The following is a 22,782-nucleotide window of genomic DNA, read 5'->3' as shown; positions in this document are numbered from 1 at the left end:
ATATGAAGTTAACCATAGAATCAGTCATACTCATCACGGCACTCTTTGCTGGCGCTTTGGTTAATGGAGAGAAGAGTAAGTGTTACTTAATTTTTTTTTTGTATTTATTTAGTATAACTTTGTTAGTTATAATATAATTAAATAGTTATAATATAACTAAATTTTAATATAAAATATTATTTTGTAGTTGGTTCTTTATGGTTATTATGTATATTACTAATTAGATTGCAGACTTTCAATAAGTGGTTGAATGTTGAAACATTTTTTGAACTGCAATCTAAAGTATATTAATTTTTTTTTATTTTTCGGATTTTTGGGTTCTTGGTTAAATAGATATTTGACCTTTTCTCCTCTCTAGAAAGCATTTTAGTTTTCTGAGCTACTTTTTAATATATAACATAATAGGCCTGGATCCCGCGTACCAAAAAGTTGATTAATATCAAGCTGAAAATTTGTTAATAGGTTAATGGTGTCTAGTCGGACAAACTTTGATGCATGGGAACACTGGAACAGGGAAACTGTACGAGAAGATGTGCTTCTCCCACATCGGCCTTAATAATGTCTGTTTGTCTCAGTTAAAGGCTACCGGTTCTTCTTCTTCTTGTGCCGTTTTTTAACGAAGGTTGGTAATCACTTCTTTAAACGCTTTTTTTCTATATCTTTTGCAACATGAAATGTCTGTTTAACACTGAGGTTAGTCCAATCTCTGATATTCCTCAGCCAAGATTTCTTCTTCCTTCCCAAGCCTTTTTTTTCCCTCTACCCTTCCTTGCAAAATGACATATTATAGCAGAGAGTATTTATCGTTACGAAGTCTGTGGTTTAGATACGATGTTTTTCTTATTTTAATTGTGTTCAGAAACTTTCTGCCATGTCCAATTCGTCTTAAAACTTCTTCGTTTGAGATTTTTGCACTCCAAGGAATTTTCAGAATACGTCTATATAACAACATTTCGAATGCCTTTTTTTACCCATTGGGCTTTTAGAGAGACGATATGCTAAGACGCAAATTCAGCTAAGGCCATTAAATCCTAAATATTATTGTGCAGCTATAAAAATTAATATTTTTTTATAGGCTATTTCACTAGACTATTTTTTATTGATAAAACGTCATAGCAACCACGTTTCCTACTGACAAAATTATGACAGATCTGTCACGAAGGTGTCTGGTAATTTCTATTGTTGTCAGTTTGACAAACGTCATTGAGGCGTAATCAATTTTGGACAGATATAATAGTCCATGTGGTGAGACCGCTCCCGTCTGGAAAAATTTCTGATTCGGTTTCTTTGTGGATTCCTATTCAAAAATGTCCTCTTTAAACAAATCTGAAGGGTGCCTGGCGGAATTTTTGGGCAGAAATTGTTTAAAGAAGTTTTTTAAACAAATACAAAAGATCACGTTTTTTGCTCCAGAACATATATTTTTAAGTTTCGTGGGTCATTCTAAACAAGAAAGGTATTTTGTAAATTTTCTCAAAAAATTGATAGTTTTCGAGTTATAGGCGATTTAAAATCTGAAAAATACGCATTTGCGAGGCTTAAAAACTCATATTTAAATTAGTATTTTTAGGGTTGCCAAATACTTAAGTTGAAGTTTAAACATTCAGCTGCAAGATTCTGAAGAGTGATCGCGTCTAGTCTTAATTTAAATCGTTGTTTTTTAATTGTTAAATATGCAGGTACACCTGATTTTTTTGCCGGTGCGGCGCGCTCTATTTCAAAAATTTTCTATTTCTTACCGAAAAATATTTTTTTATAGATTCTTTGGGATATTCTAAATAAAATAAAGTTCATGACATTTTTCTCAAAAGTTAATGGTTTTAAAGTTATAAGCGATTTAAAATCCGAAAAATGACAAAAAAATTTTTGGATTTTAAATCGCTTATAACTTTAAAACTATTAAATTTTGAGAAAAATGTCAAAAAGCTTATTTTATTTAGAATACTCCAAAGAATCTATAAAAAATATTTTTCGGTGGAAAATAGGAAATTTTTGAAATAAAGCGCGCCGCACCGGCCAAAAATCGGATGTACATGCATATTTAACAATTAAAAAACAACGATTAAAATTAAGGTTAGACGCGATCACTCTTCAGAATCTTGAAGCTGAATGTTTAAACTTCAATTTAAGTATCTGGTAACCCCAAAAATACTAATTTAAATATGAGTTTTTAAGCCTTGCAAATGCGTATTTTCGCATTTTTCAGATATTAAATCGCTTATAACTCGAAAACTATCAATTTTTGAGAAAATTACAGGATACCTTTCTTGTTGAGAATGACCCAAGAAACTTAAAAATATATGCTCCGGAACAAAAAAACGTGATCTTTTGTATTTGTTTAAAAAAATTGTTTAAACTATTTCTGCCCAAACATTCCGCCCGGCACCCTTCAGATTTGTTTAAAGAGGACATTTTTGAACCGGAGTCCACAAAGAAACCGAATATAAAATTTTTCCAGACGGGAGCGGTCTCACCACATGGACTATAATGAATCCAGACGAAAAATCAAGATTTAGATGCCAGTCAGGTGAAGAAATCAAAAATTTGGTTACCGAAAATGTCCCATTGAAAACGCAGAGGTCCAGAAGCTCTATTTGGACCCAATTTTCGGAGTTCCAACAGGTGAGAACGCTTTTACAGAAAGATGTAGGTACTACCATAACGGAACTAGTAAAAATTCTCGAGGATTATGCCTTTAACATCAAAAAAGGCAATGGCGAGCTATAAAGAGTCGTCTGTAATGTCAATGTGGAATACTACAGCAAAAATGGTACACGAAAAATATTTTACGGAGTACAGCATAACAATCGATCCTTTCACAGATATATCTTTCAAATGTGCAAGATTGGCCAGAGATACCAAGCGGAGGCAGCTTCAAAGTGTTCAAGAAAAAAGATAACTCGGTTCAAAAGCATTATCCACCGAAAAACTATTAAAAATCATCCAAAGCTACGACGAGGAAACCCCCGATGGAGCACAAAAAAGTTTTTTCACCTTTACTCATTTGAACTTACTTGGAGAGCCAATGAGGCCGTAAACAGCCGAAAGATTCACTTTTCCTGAAGGAATTTGATGTTATGGGAGAATTTACGGACCAAATTGAATACAACAACATTTTTTCCAAAACAAATCAAGGCGGTTCGAAAAGTTTGGCGAGTAGCAAATGGCTGGTAAGAAATTCAGCAAACAAAAATTTATGCCCAGTTAGATTATTTTTGAAATTAATGGAAAAAAGGAGATCAAAGATTTTATCAGACATACTCTTTCTTACCGTTCACCCCAACTGGAAGGATGGATCTTGATTCAAAAACTGTCCACTTGGAATCAACATCGTATCCAAGTGGGCAAAAATGTCAGCTGAACAAATTGGAATAGGCACAAAAAACATAAAAGAAAAACCATTCTTATCGATCTTCAGCTGTGTCAGCCCTGTTTAAGCAAGGTGTTTCTGAACAGGATTTAATTAAATTAACGGGTCACTCAAATTCAAGCCTTCTAAAACCATATCTGCAGCTATTTCAGTCACCACCAGAAGTTGATCGAAAATCTCAGAACAACAAATGGAGCTAGATATTCGAGTTCCCAAGAGCTACAGGTCAATAATACACACAATCATGCTTTGGTAGAAAAGAATGGGCAAACTACTATAGCTTGTAATAATTATACAGTTAATATTGTTAACAAATACATAAAGATTATGTTTAGTTGATATGGTTAATTTTATGTGGCTCGTGAAATAGGCTTGTCAAATATCATTCGAGAGAAATTTCTTTACCGGCAAAATTTTTTTCTGGTTTTATTCAAGTACCTTTCAGTACCAAGTATTCAAGTACCAAGTGCCTCTTAGTACATTCTTTCATGGTTTTTGCTATGTCAAAGAAAAAAAGTGATATTGTGTCGATGTATGCTTTTGCCCTGGGTAGTAAAGTATTTTGTCGAAAAAAAAGTTCTTAGCAAAATTATAGCCTGTAAAAAAGTAAAAAAATGGTGTACACCTTAGGTCTCTGGACCTCGTAGAACCAGTGTTATAGCCAATGAAAAATCGATTCATGTTCACCAAATTTCAAATAGAATATTTCGAAGTAAAATATCGAAAAAATTAAGCACTTTTTGGGGAAAACCCATTATAACTTTTTTAAAGTGTTTAAAAAAAGCTTTATTTCTGTTTTTATATTAAGTTTCTAGCATTAAACTTAAGCAAGTTACGCTCAAAATAAAGTTGGTCCCTTTTGTTTTGGCAAAAAAAATCGGGAAGACCACCACCTAATTAGTAACTTAAATGAAATTAATTGTTACCGCTCCACAAATTATTTTACTTATGTTGTGTTTATATGTATAATCTGTAAGTTTCATTGATTCAAAGTGCTTATTTTTGAAAAAAATTGGTTTTAAAATAAAAATTTTAAAAATTTTAATTTTGAAAAATATACTTTTTTTCAAAATAACTTAAAAATAGTTAGAGATACCAAAAATCTCGAAAAAGAAAAAGTCAGCATTGCTTTTCTGAATATCATGTATTTTTTTATTTTTCTGTTAGACAAAAAATGATAAAGATTTGGTGTTTCTAAATTTGCATATATTCGTGATCAGTGACTCGTTCAACCCCTTTTAACTAAAGGCCCTTTTAAAAATAAGGACTTTGAACTGATGAAACTTACAGATCATATAAATAATACATACAAGAGTCAAGAAACTTGTGAAGTCGGAACGATTAAGTTCATTTGAGATACTAATTAGGGGGTGATTTTTCCGATTTTTTTACCAAAAAAAAGGGACTAACTTTATTTTGAGCGTAACTTGTTTACTTTTGATGCTAGAATTTTTTTATATAAAACCAAAATGAAGCTTTTTTTAAACACTTTAAATAAGTTGTTTTGAGTTTTCCCCAAAATGTGCTTCATTTTTGGTTATTTCACGTTAAAGTATTCCATTTGGAATTTGACGAATACGAACCTATTTTTAATTAGCTATAACTGTGCTTCTACTAGGTACGGAGACGTGATATATACACACCATTTTAAAAAAAAAAATTTATAGGCTATATTTTTGCTAAAAATGTTTTTTCGACAAAATACTTACTATTTGAGTTATTTGCGAAAAACCGTCTAAAATCGTGGTTATTTTGTTGAAAAAATGAACATAGTCACTGGCAAATAACGCGAAAACTATTGACTTAGTGAAAAAACTCTATAGAACAAAAGTTACTTAAAAATAGTCAGTTTATCCATTTCTGGACTTACTTTGGACGAATATTTTTTCACCCCCGAGAGGGGGTGAAAACCACCCCGGGGCAAAAGGACATATCGGCACAATATCACTTTTTCTCTTTGACTTGTTAGCTATGTGTATGCCAAATTTCATGTCAATCCAAGCGGTTCTTTAAAATTTAGAGGCTTTGCAATATTTTACCGTTAAAGAACGTAGGTAGGTACTATTTTGGTAATTTTCGCTTATGAAATTGTGATAAAATCACTCGACTGACGTCTTGTGATTTAACTGTCAAAATTTAATTCGTGAAAATTGCCAGGCAACAAACTTTCATACCAGTCGAAAATACTGCCGGCAACAATTTTCTCTTATGATAATATCATAATATTATTATATACAATTCCATTCTGTACCATTAAGATTAAAATAAATTGTGTTATCTTTGCTGATGTCTTAAATGATGGACTCTTGTTTTTTAGCTCCTGATCCTTCAAAAGCCAGGCTTGTAATTGCATGTTCTAAGGCGTTTATTTGGGCAGGAAGTATTGACAAAAGCCAACCAATTATCAGAGAACTTATAGACGCTTATCATAATAGCGACGATGACGATAAAAAAGCAATAGAAGATTATAAACAGATATTGGATAAACATAAAAAGCAAATAGGAGATTCCGGCAAAAACATGTATAAATGTATGAATGATTTGGCCATAGCAGGTAGATTTGACGTGCAGGTAAAGAATAATAGTATCCAATAACTAATGTTATGCTTGTTAGATCCTACCTAAATTTTCACAGGTTTATAAATCTGGAATAAATAAATAGTATACTGCGCGACGAGCATTATGATGCGATGATGCTCACTATGATGCGAGTATGAGGGATAAGTCATGAACCGCGTACCGACGAATGTCGTAAAAAACACGAGCATCATAATGGCAATTAAATGCAAATTGTATAAAAATATTTAATTTTTAACCTTTAACTACCCGCTCATCGTGTTATAACATAACTACACGCGTGGCGTACTTTATACGCCACAAGAAAATACACTTAAACACAGCGAATTTGTTTAAAAAATACACTTAGTTGTTTGTTATAAACCTTATTCGGCATTAACGAATACTTGGGGTTCCTTCTCAGTAAGCCAATTGGGATTTATAACTGGAATCTAATTCCGTGATAAATACAAATACTAATAAAATTTTTTTTGAAATGTGATTTTTTACATTAGAAAAAGTATTGTTTATAAAGAAAAATATATTTTGTGCCATAATGACTTAAAAACAATTGAAAGATGTACTTATATTACTATAATCGTGGCGTATTTATACATATTGTCCACCGCCTGAAACAACAAAAATACTAAAATGTAAATTACGATCTTCCCAGAATGACGATTATAACGAAACTAAAACCAATTGTAAAGCACATTCTAGTGGTAGGTTAGGTAGGTAAACAAGGTCAAAAATTAAATTTTTAAATATATTTCCAGTAGAATTCTTATATCTGGCGTACAAAGTACGCCAGCGCGCGTAGTTAAAGGTTAAATTTATCAGTTTGTTTAAACATTATGAACTGTCAAAGCGTATAATATGTCATTTGACTCGACATTGCGAATTACGCATGTGCCTCTTTCGATACAGAACGTCGTCTATTGGTTAAAAATATGTATCATAATGAAGCGCATTATGATACAGGTATTGAAATTGTAATTAATGTTAAAGTATGAGTGTAGAAAAACAATTTAATATTGTTATGGAACTTATAGTGCAGTCACTGAAGGTGGATGTGAGCTATAACCTCCGATTTCGTTGAACCTCCATAGATTTGCATGAAAAATGGTAATTGGATAGAGGATATCTCAAGGAACAAAGGTGACATAATGCCAACTTGCGCTTTTACCCTGGGGGTGAATGCCAGCCCTTCTCGAGGGTGAAAATTATTTTATTAAAAATAATCCCATAATCCGATAGAGGGACAAATTCTAAGCAAAATTTGTTATATAAAGTTATTAAAATAAATTAAAATTTTTGAGTTATTAAATATCAAAGATTTTAATTTTTCGTGAGAAAAATGCATGTTTTTAACCGATTTTTCATAAACATCTCAAAAACTATAAGTTTTTGTAAAAAAGTTACTATTATCAAAATTGAAGGTAATAAAAAATGAAATAAACTTCTTACTAAGAAAACCTTTTAATGTTAACTGAAAGTGAGTGATAGGTAATTGAATGTCTATTTTTTCGGCGAGTACGCAAGTCTAAGTATTCAAGCTTAAATAACGGGAAAATGATGCATTTTAGAACATAAACTTATAAAACATTTGGCAAAGAACTTAGAAATATCTATCAAATGAGTCCTCGAACAAGTTGATAGCATTAAAATTTATGCTCCAAACATGCTCCAAACATGCTCCAAAATTTATCTTTTAAAATTTTTTCCAAAAAATGTTATTGTTCTTTTTTAAATAACTTCGTTAATTTTTACGATATCAGATTCACCTACAAACCGTTTGAAAGCTAATTCCAGGGGTAATTAAACGACGTTGAACTTAATCTTTTAAACCCCTTACTTTTTTAAAAATTAAAGGTTAAATGGCCCCAGTTACATGGTTCTCGCAGCAAAATTTAAGCTTTATACGTTTCTATCTCGGTTATTTTTTACCCAATATAAATAATAAAAATGTAAAATATTTGACACAGAAAAAACTGAAATTTGGTTATATATCATTTTTTACGTACATATATTAAGTATTTTTGTAGTTATTATCGAAAGAAAACGAAAATTACGGTCATTTTAAAAATTCTGATTTTTTTTTAAACTATACCTTTTTTTAAAAATTTTCATTCTAAACCTGTCAAAATTGTTAAAATCATTACTTATGCTAATATAAAGAAAATATTGTAAGGATTACTATGAATTTTAATTTTTGTGGAAATGGCGTATGTTTTATTTTTTACTTTTTCCTAAAAAATTCGAGGGTTCTGTTATTTTCATCATAACTTGCTTATTTTTAATGCTATTGACTTCTTCCGAAGCTCAATTGATAGGTAATCCGAAGTACTTTGACAAGTGCTTAACAGGTATATTTTATAAAATGCATCGTTTCCCGTTATTAAAGCTTGAATACTTAGATTTGAGTAGTCGTCGAAAAATATTTACATTCAGTTACCCATAACTCACTTTAACTTAATATTAGTTTAGTTCTTTAAGTAAGAAGTGTATTCAGTTTTTTATTATCTTCAATTTTGGTAATCACAACTTTTTTGTAAAAGCTTATAGTTTTTGAGTTATACATGAAAAACAGCTAAAGCATGCATTTTTTCACGAAAAAATAAAATATTATTTATTTTGATCCTCAATAACTCAAAAAGCATTGATTTATGTTAATAATTTTATATAACAAATTTTGCTTAGAATTTGTCCTTATATCGATTTATGGTATTATTGTTGATAAAATAATTTTTACCCCCGAGAAGGGCTGGCTTCCACCCCCAAGGTAAAAGCGCAAGTTTACATCATGTCACCTTTGTTGCTTGAGGTATCGATGGAGGTTCAACGAAATCAGAGGTGAAAACCTTCAGTGACTCTACTATTAGGGGATTTACCAAACACTCTTGGGAGTGTGATGTAAAGTGTGTGGTAAAAGTTAGGCCAAAATTGGTAAAAGAGACACATAAAATAATATTTACTTAAAAAGAAAACACTAATTTTATTTTTGTGCAGGTACACTTCTTGTAGCGCTGTTGTAGCATACGAATGGTGCAACTGTTTTTAATAAATTCGTTATTTCGTAAGGCAGCAATTTTAAAGAAAAATCCTGAAACAGATGGTTTTTTTATTTTTGAATTATGATTTTTTGACATATGTATATATCGCTTCTTTGCTTCAATAACGTGGCAAGTCCAAAAAGTATGTATTTTGGTAGGTACTACTGAACTATCTAATTCATTTTTTTTAAACCGTTTTAATTGTATGGTAAAAAGTTTAAAACTTAATTCTACTGAAGAAAAATGAGAAATTCTCGTTTCGTTTTCAGTTGAAATGAATATACCATTTTGATTTGAGTTTATATATCATACCATAAGTATTTTTACCTATAATTTTCGGGAATCCGGAAACGGCCATTCATTGTCATTCTGACCCTTGCATTGCATTTTATACCTGCACAAGGGAAGGGGGTAGGTAACAAAAGAGCAAAATATGAAAATAGTTTGCAGTACAAGTACAGCTATGCATTTATTTATGTCTACGCTGTTAGGTAGGACCAAGTATTTCTAGCTACAAGGACTAAAAAATTTTTAAGAACATAAAAAGCAGTTTGAAAATAATAAATTCATATTGGTACTTCAATACTTCCTAAATACCTAGTAAGTAAAAGTATGTATAATGTATATAGATATCTATAAATTTTAGTAATTTACATATATATTTGGCTATTATATAATTATATAAGCAGCATTTTTATTTTGATGTGCAAATAATAACTAAATATATTACTTATATTTTATATATAGGCTACTTACCCATATAATATTTATTATAAATAGGTACCTATATAACATAACTAAAGTTTATATATTTTATACTTACTTTTTACATAATATTGTAGAATGTACATTCTCTTGCTACATTCTCATATGCAATTAGAATATGTAAATGTAATATATTAGTAGAACCAAAGAATACTAACACACCCAGTGGGTGTGTTAGTATTCTTTGGTAGAACCTATAGGATGAGATTGGGTGATGTTGAAAACATACTTCTGAGAAATACAGCACATCAGTGGTGTCATGGTGTGGGAACGCGTGGGAACGCCGTTCCCGCACTGGTTAAGAAAAGAAAAAAAAATAATAGAGAATTTAGGTCTTGTAAACAAAAATTAGCAATGCGTTCCGGCACTGCGTTCCCGCACTGCTAATTTTGCCATGACACCACTGCAGCACATCCTTGGAATATTCTTCCCATATACTAAAAATATGTGCGATAGTACATTTTAAGTATATACATAGAAGGTATATAGCACTTCCTTGGAATATTCTTCCCATATACTAAAAACATGTGCGATAGTAGGGGAAGTATGCCTGAGACGGCATACTGGCTGAGATGGCATATCACGCGTTTTTCGTAAACTATTCCAAATTTGGTGCCTAGTGTGACAGTTTTCAGTTCCTCAAGTTAAAATTTGTCAACATTGTTGAACTTATGCATGTTAGTTTTATTTTGACAGCAGTAGCCTTTGGAATGTTAATTAGGTAGGACAAAATATTTATTGACTTTTTTTGTATCACATTATAATTCGCGAGTCTTTACACCTGAGTTAAGTTTTTAAATTTTGTGATGTTCTTTTACCTTATACCTATCACGTCAGTATCGATTTATATCTTAAAAATATGCTTAAGAAAAATTAGGTTAAAAAAACGGTATGATTGCAATGTTGCCTGAGATGGCATAGTAAGCAGGTGGATTAGATGGCACAGGTATGCCATCTCACCCTTATGCGTTTTTACACTGCATTAATTTTGTTATATGATTGAAGTTTGTCGTTACAGTTATGGGTCGTTTTAAGAGGAATTCGAACAGACAAAATCGATTCCGTCGATGTTGAGACAAGTGACGAGGAAGTTGCTGCTTGCACTTTTTGTAATGGCCTCTTTTCATTATCTCGTTCTCGATAAACCTGACTAAGATGTGCCAAATGACTAACCTTGACAAATTTGTGGCAAGTGGTCATATTTCGAATGTGCCGGTGTACCCAAGACTACAAAAAAAAATTATTTGTGACTTATGAGTCGAGATTAGTGCCTTTATTTCAAGGGTATGCCATCTTACCCACATGTATGTGGGTGAGATGGCACATGTAATACTTTACAATTTATTTTTTCAGAAAAATACTATAATATGTACCTTGTTAAGAAATAATGATATATTTATGTAAATGTTCCTAGCACTGACTTTGATTTTTATTACATGTCTAACTCTATCGATTATCGATTACAAAACATTTAAAAAAAAGTATGCCGTCTCAGGCATATCTCCCCTACATTCTAAGTATATAACTAGAAGGTATATAGCACTTCCTTGGAATATTCTTCCTATATACTAAAATATGTGCGATAGTACATTCTAAGTATATAAATAGAAGGTTTATAGCACCTCCTTAGAATCTTCTAAAAAGTATGTTCTTGGTATATTCTGAAAAAAAGTGCGGTAGTACATTCTAAGTATATACATAGAACGTTTAAGTACTGTAATGTAGTATATACTCAGTATATGCTCTGCACATTCGCAATGGTAATTACGCATATTCTAAGTATATACTTTTTCTGAAAAGTATGTTCTATGAATCTACTAAGAACATGAAATTGTTATGTGGGAGGTATGTAAGTTTTAGTTATCTACGAAGTATTTAGGCACCCATTAGACGATAGGTTTTGTTGTCATTCATCGCCGATTCTGGCTACGATTGACCGATAACTTGTGTAAAATTTAAATATCTGTGTTAGGTAGGGTATGCCTAACAGGTTTACGTATATGGCTGTTATTACTATTATTTTCTGTTTTATTCTTATTTTCTATTATATAATAAATATTATTAAATTTGACGTACCGTTTTTTAGATAATGGCACAACATTAAACATACAGAATGGAACTTCAAACTTAGAGGACTGATTGTTAACAGAAGGAAAAGTTGACTTAACAGTTCCGAATCATAGTCGTTGTGATTCGATTAGCAGTAGCTCATCTAGTGACTCGTCAACCAGCTCATCAAGCTCTTTCAATGAAGGTAATTTAATGTATTTAATTAATGTTCATTTCAATTTAATCAAAAGCATTTCATTTTTTTACCTAATTTGAGTAATATTCTATTCAATGTAATCAAAAGCATTTCATTTTTTACCTATTTTTGGTAATATTCTAACCATAATTTTCTTTACAGATAGCTACGACTCCGTAAAAGACCCAGACTATGAAGATATAGAACTAAGACATTGTAATGGAAGATATGCTTCATGTTCTGACGGATAAGATTTACCTATTAGACAAGAAATCAAGACAATATTTTATGTGAAAGTGTGAATCAGCTATCTAGGGAAGTTCATGAAATGATACTTAATAATCTTATACCAATACAAAGTAAACCGTCTGATAAGGAAAATATAAGCGCCTCTCAACAGAAGTTAACAAATCCAGATTGTAGTCAAAATAAAATAGGAAAGAAAAGACAAAGACAAGAAGATAATTGTCAAAAAAATGTAGTAAAGAAACTGAGAAACTGTGGAAAATCTTATCAGACACTAAAGGCAAAGAAATCCATTCCAGAATGTACATTGAAACCACCTTGCAGAGAAAGTTGTGCTTTCAAATGCCGGTCAAATATCACAGAGGAGCGACGTTTGCAATTATTTAAAGAATACTGGGATTTAGGAAACATCGAAAACAGTGGCCATTTATCGCAAACAGTGTTGAAGCAGTCGTCCCAAAATATCGTTACGTTAAAATGGATGCCGATGGGAACGTTGCACCTTCTCGTGACAATAACAACGCTTTCTTTTTAACTGTTACTGGTGTAAAGACTAGAGTGTGTAAACTATTCTTTAAAAATACTTTAGCAATTAATAACCGGCCTATTGAGACGGCCTTAAAGAAGAAGATAGAGACAGCAACATTTCAGCAATGAAAGATAATTGCGGATGTCATGAAGTTCTCTCACATATAGAGATAGAGAATGATAAAAAAGACAATACAATTCTGGTCTCAGTGTATGACTTGCAGCAGTGTTTCAATTCCCCAAAAGGGAGATTTCGGTCTGCTACTATAAATCGACATTGAATATTTTTAATTTAACCATATACAACATTCAGAATAGCTGTGTTAAAAGCTATGTTTGGGATGAGTCAAACGCCCATAGAGTTGTGAATGAAATCGTTACATGTATTTACAAGTACCTTAAGAAAGTTTCAAAAACAGTCAACAATTTAGACGTTGTGTTCTATTCTGTTAATTGTGCAGGCCAGCAAAAAAAATACATTTATGATCTGTATGTATCTATACATAGTAAAAACAACTGAAAATCTTAACTCAGTAACGCATAAATATTTGATAAAAGGGCACACCCAAAACGAGAGAGATCCTGCTCATTCTCAAATTGCGAGAGAAATTAAACGTCAATTAAGATGCGGCCCTATGTAACGGCCCTAACTAACTTTTCTTTACTGAAAGATGAAAATAATGAGACAGTAAAACTAGCAGGTTTAAAGGTGATTCAACTTAAAAAAAAGCGAATCGATGCTATATTTTTTAAAAATTCATACGCTGACAATTTAAGAAAGATATAGTTATTAATAAAAAGAAAAATAGCAACAATTTGGAATTGAGAGATGCATACAGCGCAAAACCAGGTATGCCCGGTAAGAAAAAAGCGGATCTCATGGATTTGGTTAAAAAAATCCTAATTCCAAGATATCACAGGTTGTAGTTTTAAAAGTCACTTGTTTTGCTTGTTTTGACAAAGACAGTATTTTAAGTGTTACATTTTCGTAATTTAATGAAATTAGTTCCTTTAGAATTTAAGCTTTTACTCAATATTAAATAACTTTAAGAAATAGTTTTAATTTAAGAATTTAATTTCGCCTTGTAATTCTAATATTGTTTGTTATAGTTACACTTTTTCAATAAAGAACATAATTGTCAAATCTAAAATCTTTTACTTCGACAACGTTTGTTTATTGTATAACCCAGTAACATAACAAAAATAATATCATCAACAACGTGACAAATCAGTTTGTAACCTTCATCTTATTATATTTCTTCGGGAAAAGTGTGACATATCATCACCTTTTTTGTAAATATTCAAATTTTTCGCTAAATTTATTACATCACCAGGCCTATCGAACATTTTCAGAGACGTAAGTAGTTAACATTTATAGTTAATATTAGATGGACTATAAAAATGCATTGCTTTGGAGACAATAATTTTTTGTAAGTTAAAAAGGAGTCTCCTGTAAAATTGTACTTTTTAACTTAACACCTTATTGAAGCAAAGAGGCGATATCATATTAGTGACGTCATACATTTACGCGTGATGAGGCAATAGATGATTTTTTAAATGAGAGTTGGGGTCGTGTGCTAGCTCATTTGAAAGGTTATTCACTTCTCTATTCTCTATTCGGTAATATAAACATTGACATAATTATTATTTATACAGGGTGCCCAAGAAAAATTATTTTGAATTAAATTTATTGATACAAAAAAAAAAGAATTTATTTTTTTTGACTTGCTGACATACTTTAACCATGTGAACAAGTCAAATCCACAGCTCAAATGTTACCTGGGGCAGATTAGCAAAATATTTTAAACATCCACGCTTAATGTAGCATTTTGAACCAACGTTTCTTTGACGTACTACTTTTACTGGGCTTTGACCCACATATTTTTGTTAAATAATATCTTGGCGGTTAGCATGTACAGCTGGTTCCAAAAAAAACTGATACGACTCTTAAAGCGTATTTGTAGAAAATTGAGCAGTGTATTTTGAATGACAAATACTTATTATTTACATACTGTCACTGTCACTGCCAAATCTTAAAATTTGTCACATAACTTATTTTGTTCAACCTCTAAAAATGGCTGCACATGCTAGCAAAGAACTAAAAGCAAGAATTGTAACGAAATTAGAAGATGGTTGGTCACTATCTGCCGTAGCGAACCTTTTTAACGTAATACTCCAGGCTGTGGGCGAAAAATAGATCGATTTCAGGATATAATTCAGGAATTTTTGAAACCTATCAGGTATGGTAAAGGACGACGCCAGGAATAACTTCTACTAAAATGTGACCAAAAATATTGTGAGCTTTTTTTGTTATTGCGATTCTCATTTGTTAAATTTGCAATTTTTAAAGATTTTTAATTTTGCAGCTTAGGATATTGATTCTAGGGAAAAACTTTTTAATAGAAAGTTGTAGTAAATTAAAAAACCTACAATTTGAGCTATGGTAAGTTTACTTTCGTTTATTGGTTATTGCAACACAGCCTGCGAAAGGTCCAAAATGGCCGTTTTTTACAATTGCGTTATTTATTGTACAAATAATTTTTTTTATTTTTTAAAGCTTTAAAATGAAGATCTTTCAATTCCAAATATAAAAAAAAAAATTGTAAGGCCGGATTAACGAATTTGTTGCTAGATATTATAAATTGTTTATCCCAAGAGGTCAAATGTCGAAGGCTATAACTTTTTGAAAAAAAAAATCGTAGAGAGTTGGTGAAACATCCAATCTCCTTCTAAAGAGTTATATTTTCATATTCTGATGTAAATAAATGCGTAAATCATTTTTAAACTTCTAATTTTTGGGTTTGAAAATAAGGGGGCAAATTTCGTTATAAACATTTAGAGCTGAAGCGGCCCTGTACATTCTATGAGTTTTTAACTTACAGATTATTGTTGCTAAAAAGGAAACGAATATTTATAAAAAAATAAAAAATTTCTACGACCAACTGAAGCCGAGCTAAATGTTGGGCTTGAAAATAAGGGGGCAATTTTCGTTATAAACATTTAGAGCTGAAGCGGCCCTGTAAATCCTATGAGTTTCTAACTTACAGGTTATTGTTGCTGAAGAGGAAACGAAGATTTATAAAAAAATTTCTACAACCAACTGAAGCCGAGATAATTGTTTCTTTTTTCTTAAATCGTAGTGCCTTTATTTACAACAATTAAGAAATTATTTTACAGTCATTGACTAAAGAAAGACTTATATTATCTTAAATTAAAAATAATTATAAAATATAGTTACATTTAATTATTAAAAATTATTTTTAAAATCGATGCTTTTGCGAGCGTCCGAATTTTGCAAATCGCTCGGCTCACTTCAAATCCGCGCGCTCGGAAAATTTTTACGTAACTTGTATTCAATTTTGACCGAAAACAATTTAATAATATTACCATTATAATATACAGTCTATTTACCACTGTATTTGTTTTTCTTGATAAACTTTTATATGTGAAATCTCATTTCTGAAGAAATAATATTACAAAAATGATACATATATATGAAATATATAACCATATTTTTAATTTTTTCATTGTTATATAAATATAATAATATTAATGTTATTTCTTATTATACAATATAAAACTTTTTCTTCTTGTAGTGACTATCCGTTTTGGATGTTGGCGACCATCATGGCAATCTGTACTTGCACACTAAATCGGTACTGCTGCTCTAAAAAGATTTGTAGTTGTTGTGTTAAACGACGTACGTAAATTTTCTAGCAAGGTAATCCTTCGCCTTCCTGGTTCTCAGTTTCCAAATGGGGTTTGCCAAATTGCCATGATGGTCGCCAACCTCCAAAACGGATAGTCACTACAAGAAGAAAAAGTTTTATATTGTATAATAAGAAGTAACATTATTATTATCATATTTATATAACAATGCAAAAATTAAAAATATAGTTATATGTATCATTTTTGTAATATTATTTCTTCAGAAATGAGATTTCACATATAAAAGTTTATCAAGAAAAACAAATACAGTGGTAAATACACTGTATATTATAATGGTAATATTATTAAATTGTTTTCGGTCAAAATTTAATACAAGTTACGTAAAAATTTTCCGAGCTCGCGGATTTGAAGCGAGCCGGGCGATTTGCAAAATTCGTCCGCTCGCAAAAGCACCGATTTTAAAAATAATTTTTAATAATTAAATGTAATTGTAGTTTATAATAATTTTTATTTTAAGATAACATAAGTCTTTCTTTAGTCAATGACTGTAAAATAATTTCTTAATTGTTATAAATAAAGGCACTACGATTTAAGAAAAAATAAACAATTATCTCGGCTTCAGTTAGTTGTAAATTTTTTTAATTTTTTTATAAATCTTCGTTTCGTCTTTAGCAACAATAATCTGTAAGTTAGAAACTCATAGGATGTACAGGGCCGCTTCAGCTCTAAATGTTTATAACGAAATTTGCCCCCTTATTTTCAAACCCAACATTTAGCTCGGCTTCAGCTGGTCGTAGAAATTTTTTTATTTTTTTATAAATCTTCGTTTCCTCTTCAGCAACAATAATCTGTAAGTTAAAAACTCATAGGGTGTACTGGGCCGCTTCAGCTCTAAATGTTTATAACGAAATTTGTCCCCTTATTTTCAAACCCAAAAATTAGAGGTTTAAAAATGTTTTACGCATTTATTTACATCAGAATATGAAAATATAACTCTTTAGAAGGAGATTGGATGTTACAACAACTCTCTATGATTTTTCTTCAAAAAATTATAGCCTTCAACATTTGACCTCTTGGGATAAACAATTTATAATATCTAAGCAACGAATTCGGTAATCCAGCCTTGCAATTTTTTTTTATGTTTGGAATTGAAAGATCTTCATTTTAAAGCTTTAAAAAATAAAAAAAAATTATTTGTACAATAAATAACGCAATTGTAAAAAACGGCCATTTTGGACTTTTCGCAAGCTGTTTTGCAATAACCAATAAACGAAATTAATATTACCATAGCTCAAATTGTAGGTTTTTTAATTTGCTACAACTTTCTATCAAAAAGTTTTTCTCTAAAATTAATATTCTAAGCTGCAAAATTAAAAATCTTTAAAAATTGCAAATTTAACAAATGAAAATCGCAATTAAAAAAAAAGCTCACGATATTTTTGGTCACATTTTAGTAGAAGTTATTCCTGGCATCGTCCTTTACAACACCTGATAGGTTTCAAAAATTCCTGAATTATATCACGTTTTTTCACCCACAGCCTGGGGTATAAGCAGAACAACAGTTTTTAAGATTAATAAAAGATGGAGAGAACCAGAACCTCTCGAAAGAAAGCAAGGTTCTGGAAGACCAAAAATATGTACCGCTCACAGGGGCGTGCGGTGAAATTTGAAACAGGGGAAGCAATTTATAAAAAAAATTGTAAAAACACCTATTTATAATGTAGTTCAGTTCTTCTACCATTTTTCGAAAACTTGTCTATAACTTCCTTGTACAAACGTGGATATTGTGACATTTCTTTAATCAGATTATATTCAATTGAAAAAGAAAACAAGTAAAATCCTTTATAAAACGTATACATACTACTAGGTATACTCCCTAGGGAGTAAAAGTACCTTGTCTCCCTAGGGACGAAAAGTAGGTACGCCTTTCCTCCCTACAATCAGGTCAGGAAATGTATAGTTTCGGTAGAGGTAGGTGGAAAAAATATTAGTAACTCACTGGCAATATTTTTTGTGTCAATACTCAATATCCTCAGTCTCATATAAAGCTGTTAGTTCTGAACTTAATGAAATCAAGTCAAAATATTGTCCATGAAGACGCATCAAAGATTTTGTTTGTTTTTCAGGAAAATGTGTTTTTTTAATTTATTAAAATTGCACAGCTAAAGAAAGTCTCGGTCATCAAAATTCTTAAAACCTATTTTCCATTCGTTGACATATTTGATCGAAAATCTGGTAAATTGTATAGTTGGCGGTAGCACGATTCGACATCCCCAACATTATCAGTGCGTACCTATTCGTTTCCTTTTAGGCTTAACTTAACTTCTTGCCATCATATTATTCGAGCATTTTTCAAAGTCATCTCTCTCTTTTTGTTAATAATATCTTTAAATACGCAAATTTTTTTACACAAAAACCAATCTCGTTTATCTTGCATTGCAATACATTAAATAAATTATCTGAGAATGGAAAGATTTCTGAAAAAAGCTAAGTTATAAAGTAAAATTCAAATAATCTTTTAAACTATCCAAAAATCCTCTCGAGCTATTTATGGTTTCTGTATCCCACATTTCACATTTTCACCATTTTCCAAAACACTAATACATATTTTATAATATATTTATATAAATAATATTTATATTTAGTATTTATAATATAAATAATTCTATGTACTTATTTATATAAATAATTCAATAAAATCCATCTTCATACTTTCAAAAAATCAGTCAAGGAAGCCCGTCATTGTCAAATGCTGGTAAATCCCATTTAAATTCACCAAAAACATCTTCGTATGCAATTGACAAAACTGCTTATAAGCTAAAGATATGCCCCAAATTTGAACTCACCGCTCACCATCTAACCCCGATGATTTTTACATAGGCCTTCTATGACATAGGCTTGAGTTGCTGGAGAGAAGCAACTTAAAAATCAGATTGTTATGCTGATATAACTCCGAATACCACCGTAGAAATACGATCATGGTCCGAGTACGGAAGGATGCAGCATACAGCGCTGCTTATACTAGTATGGGTACCTATTTCATTGCTTAGTTATTTACTGTATGACAAAAATAGAGTAAAATACGTTTGTCTTTTCTTATTAGGTAGGTACTTGCTGCTTGTACTACATAATTAAATATTCTCGTACGCAACTTAAAATCCTGCTTATTATGTGTTTGTTCAATTTTTTTAAAATTATCTCAGTTACTCAGATGGTACGGCATTACTACGGAAACCAAGGGAAGCAATGCTTCCCTTGCTTCCATGGACTGCACGCCCCTGACCGCTCATGAAGATCGTTCGTTTTCTGAGAGATTAGAAGAGAATCCTTTCATATGATGTGTATATTTATATTACTTTAATATATGAATTAACATATGTAATCAGTTGTTTGTTGTTTGTTTGTTTATTTTATTATTTGTCTGTCATAATCAATATAATATAATGTCAGACCAATCAAACACACTCCTCAAAATAATCAAATATTACTAAGAGTCGTATCAGTTGTACCGGGTGTCCCAATAAGAATGGCTCTCGGCCATATCTCAGGAACCGTTTTTAGTAGAGCTTTGAAATAAAAAATTTTATAATAAAAGTTGCCTCAGGAAAAGCCTGGAAATTATTTTCATAATTGTGGGTCCACCGCTAGAGGGCGTAATTGAATATCAAAAATAAAAAAATCAAAATTTTACAAAATTTTCCTAATGAAGGGGCACTGGAAATCCGATGATTGTATTCTTCATCAAATTCTGCGCATATTTAATTTAACAAGTTTAACTCTACCTTTGCAAATAAGAGGTGGGGGTGAGTGGGAACCTTGTTATGAAAAAATGGCTGTAAGTCCGGTTCTGCTAAATCAAATTTTGAAAACTGGGTCTTGTTGAAGACAGATCTTTTTCTTCAATGTAAACGTGATAATTTTGAACCATCCTAATAAGTAATAAGAAATTTTTTTCAGAAATCCAGTTTTCTTTGGAAAATATTAAATACAAGTATGCATTTTTAATCATACTTTATAAAATTAGATTAAATTAGCAATAGAATAGCGAAAACCGCATGTCGATACCTTTTTTCTATCTCAAGATATCTCGAGAAACGTGTAAATTTTATACATAACTGTTACTATCACCGGTAAGCTAAGTTAATGAAAAGTAGTGTGCTGTGGAAAAAAACAAAATAACATTTTCCAGATGTCAACGTATAAAAATATAATTAATTAAAACAACAATATAAAGAGAGACAATACTATTAAAATTAAATATAACACAGAACAAAAAGAACTACTTAGTGACGACCTAAATATTCAAATTGTTGCCCATCATACACTACTCTAGGATACATTATCCAGAGAATACTAAACGCCATTCAAAGTATATGGAAAGCAGAAATTGAGACTGCTGTTCAATCTACTCTTGAAAGAGTAAATGTTTGCAACGAAAATGAAGGGCAAAAATTTGAACGTTTATGTCATCACTAAATAGTTGTTTTTATTTCTTTGTAATAGGGCTTTTCAACGCTTCTCATTTGTTTCGAGCCTCTGTCATATGCCGTATAATCCGTGTATAACATTAATATACGAGATATGAACGAGGCTCGAAACAAATGAGAAGCGTTGAAAAGACCTAATATACGTTGACAGTTGGAAAATGTTTCTTTGTTGTTTCCATAGCACACTACTTTTAATTAATTTCGTTTACCGGTGACAGTAATAGTTATGTTTTTAAATTTACACGTTTTGTAAAATATCTCGAGATAAAAAAAAGGTATTAACATGCGGTTTTCGCTATTCTGTTGCTAATTTTGTCTAATTTTGTAATATGGTATTAAAAATGCATGTTTGTATTTAATATTTTCCAAGGAACACTAGATTTCTGAAAAAAATTAAATAACGCCTTCTAGCTGGCATATTACTCAGTAAGTTGGTTGGAAATCATAACTTTTACATTGACGAAAAAGATCTGTCTTCAACAAGACCAAGTTTGCAAAATTTGATTAAGCAGAACCGGACTCACAGCCAGTTTTTCATAACAAGGTTCCCACTCACCCCCACCTCTTATTTCCAAAGGTAGACCTAAACTTGTCAAATCCAATATGCGTAGAATTTTATGAAGAATACGACGATCGGATTTCCAGTGCCCCTTCATTAGGAAAATTTTGTAAAATTTAGATTTTTTAATTTTTGATATTCAATTACGCCCTCTAGCGGTGGTCCCACAATTATGAAAATAATTTCCAGGCTTTTCCTGAGGCAACTTTGGTTATAAATTTTTTTATTTCAAAGCTCTACTATAAACGGTTCCTGAGATATGGCCGAGAGCCATTCTTATTGGGACACCCGGTACATTGCACGTAAGCACTGATGATGACTGGTAAACCAGTCGAAAACTAGTTATGTGATTTTGATGTAGCCCTTTTGAGGAATTTTAAATATACCTTTTATAAAGGATTTTACTGTTGTTTTGTATTACATGGTATACAGACAACTACAGGAAAACTTTTTCCTTGTGGATTTTTTAATTACCTTAATGTTTATATTACTGAATAGAGAATTGAATTACTTTTCAAATGAGCTAGCACACGGAACCTATTCTCATTTAAAAAAATAGTCGATTACGTCATCGTGCCCGTGATGGATGACGTCACTAGTATGTTATATAAGTAAAAAAATCATATTTTAAAAATTAAATAACTTTTGTATTTTACATTTTTTCTAATTTTGTAAATAAAGCAGTTTACAGCGGGGTCAAAATATAGTGAATAACCCTGTACTTGTTACAGGGGAAGTCGCTTGAAAATCAACAGTGGAGTCATCATTTATCATTTCATGTTCGTAAATTGAAAGAAATTTAAAAAATTTTGTTATTGCAATAAAAAAATTTTCTGGTGATCTTTCTGGGCCCCATTAAAATGCGGGTCTGAGGCAGGTGCCTCACGGGATTAGTGGTAAAATAGGCCCCGATTACAATTTAGTTAGTTATTTATAAAATAGAGTTTAATTAATTTTTCATTTATTTTTAGGATTTTGGAGAGTGTAGGAAAATTTTTACCAATGAAGATATAACGAAACTCCTAACTCCAATAGTATTGAAAGATCTAAAAACATCTAGTGAAATCAAGTACGATATCAAAAATGCTATAATCGCAAAATATAAATGTAACGATCCTGAGAATAAGCATAAACCCGAATGCGGTCTACCAGAAAAATATGAAACATGTAGAAAAAACATTGTTGCAGCTTAATAATCTGGTGGTAATCCTAATTAAATAATTACAATCCAGTGTAGACTATTTCTTATTTTAGTACTAAAAACTCATTTGTGATTACTTACGTGGATAAATCTTTCATGGCAT

The 22,782-nt window shown here is 31.1% G+C and overlaps 2 protein-coding genes across 2 annotated transcripts; both read left to right on the top strand.

Annotated features, from left to right (window-relative positions):
- On the top strand, positions 1-22,709 carry LOC114328974 (uncharacterized). The gene is made up of 3 exons (XM_028277978.2): positions 1-75; positions 5,688-5,941; positions 22,450-22,709. The coding sequence occupies exons 1-3, from the start codon at positions 3-5 to the stop codon at positions 22,669-22,671; spliced, it is 549 nt and encodes a 182-aa protein (XP_028133779.2). The 5' UTR covers positions 1-2; the 3' UTR covers positions 22,672-22,709.
- LOC126882804 (uncharacterized) lies at positions 11,846-13,995 on the top strand. Its single transcript, XM_050647877.1, has 2 exons — positions 11,846-11,998; positions 12,152-13,995. The coding sequence occupies exon 2, from the start codon at positions 12,318-12,320 to the stop codon at positions 12,768-12,770; it is 453 nt and encodes a 150-aa protein (XP_050503834.1). The 5' UTR covers positions 11,846-11,998; positions 12,152-12,317; the 3' UTR covers positions 12,771-13,995.
- Positions 22,710-22,782: the final 73 nt, after the last annotated feature.

The sequence above is a fragment of the Diabrotica virgifera genome, chromosome 3 (assembly GCF_917563875.1).
Source record: "Diabrotica virgifera virgifera chromosome 3, PGI_DIABVI_V3a".
NCBI lineage: Eukaryota > Metazoa > Arthropoda > Insecta > Coleoptera > Chrysomelidae > Diabrotica > Diabrotica virgifera.
This window is presented reverse-complemented; position numbering and strand designations above follow the sequence as displayed.

What these genes read in the sequence shown, in the direction of transcription:
- LOC126882804 (XM_050647877.1), top strand. Translation starts at nt 12,318, where the DNA reads ATGATACTTAATAATCTTATACCAATACAAAGTAAACCGTCTGATAAG.
- LOC114328974 (XM_028277978.2), top strand. Translation starts at nt 3, where the DNA reads ATGAAGTTAACCATAGAATCAGTCATACTCATCACGGCACTCTTTGCT. An exon ending in TTTGGTTAATGGAGAGAAGA is followed by an intron (nt 76 to 5,687) that starts GTAAGTGTTACT and finishes CTTGTTTTTTAG; the next exon opens with CTCCTGATCCTTCAAAAGCC. An exon ending in CAGGTAGATTTGACGTGCAG is followed by an intron (nt 5,942 to 22,449) that starts GTAAAGAATAAT and finishes ATTTATTTTTAG; the next exon opens with GATTTTGGAGAGTGTAGGAA.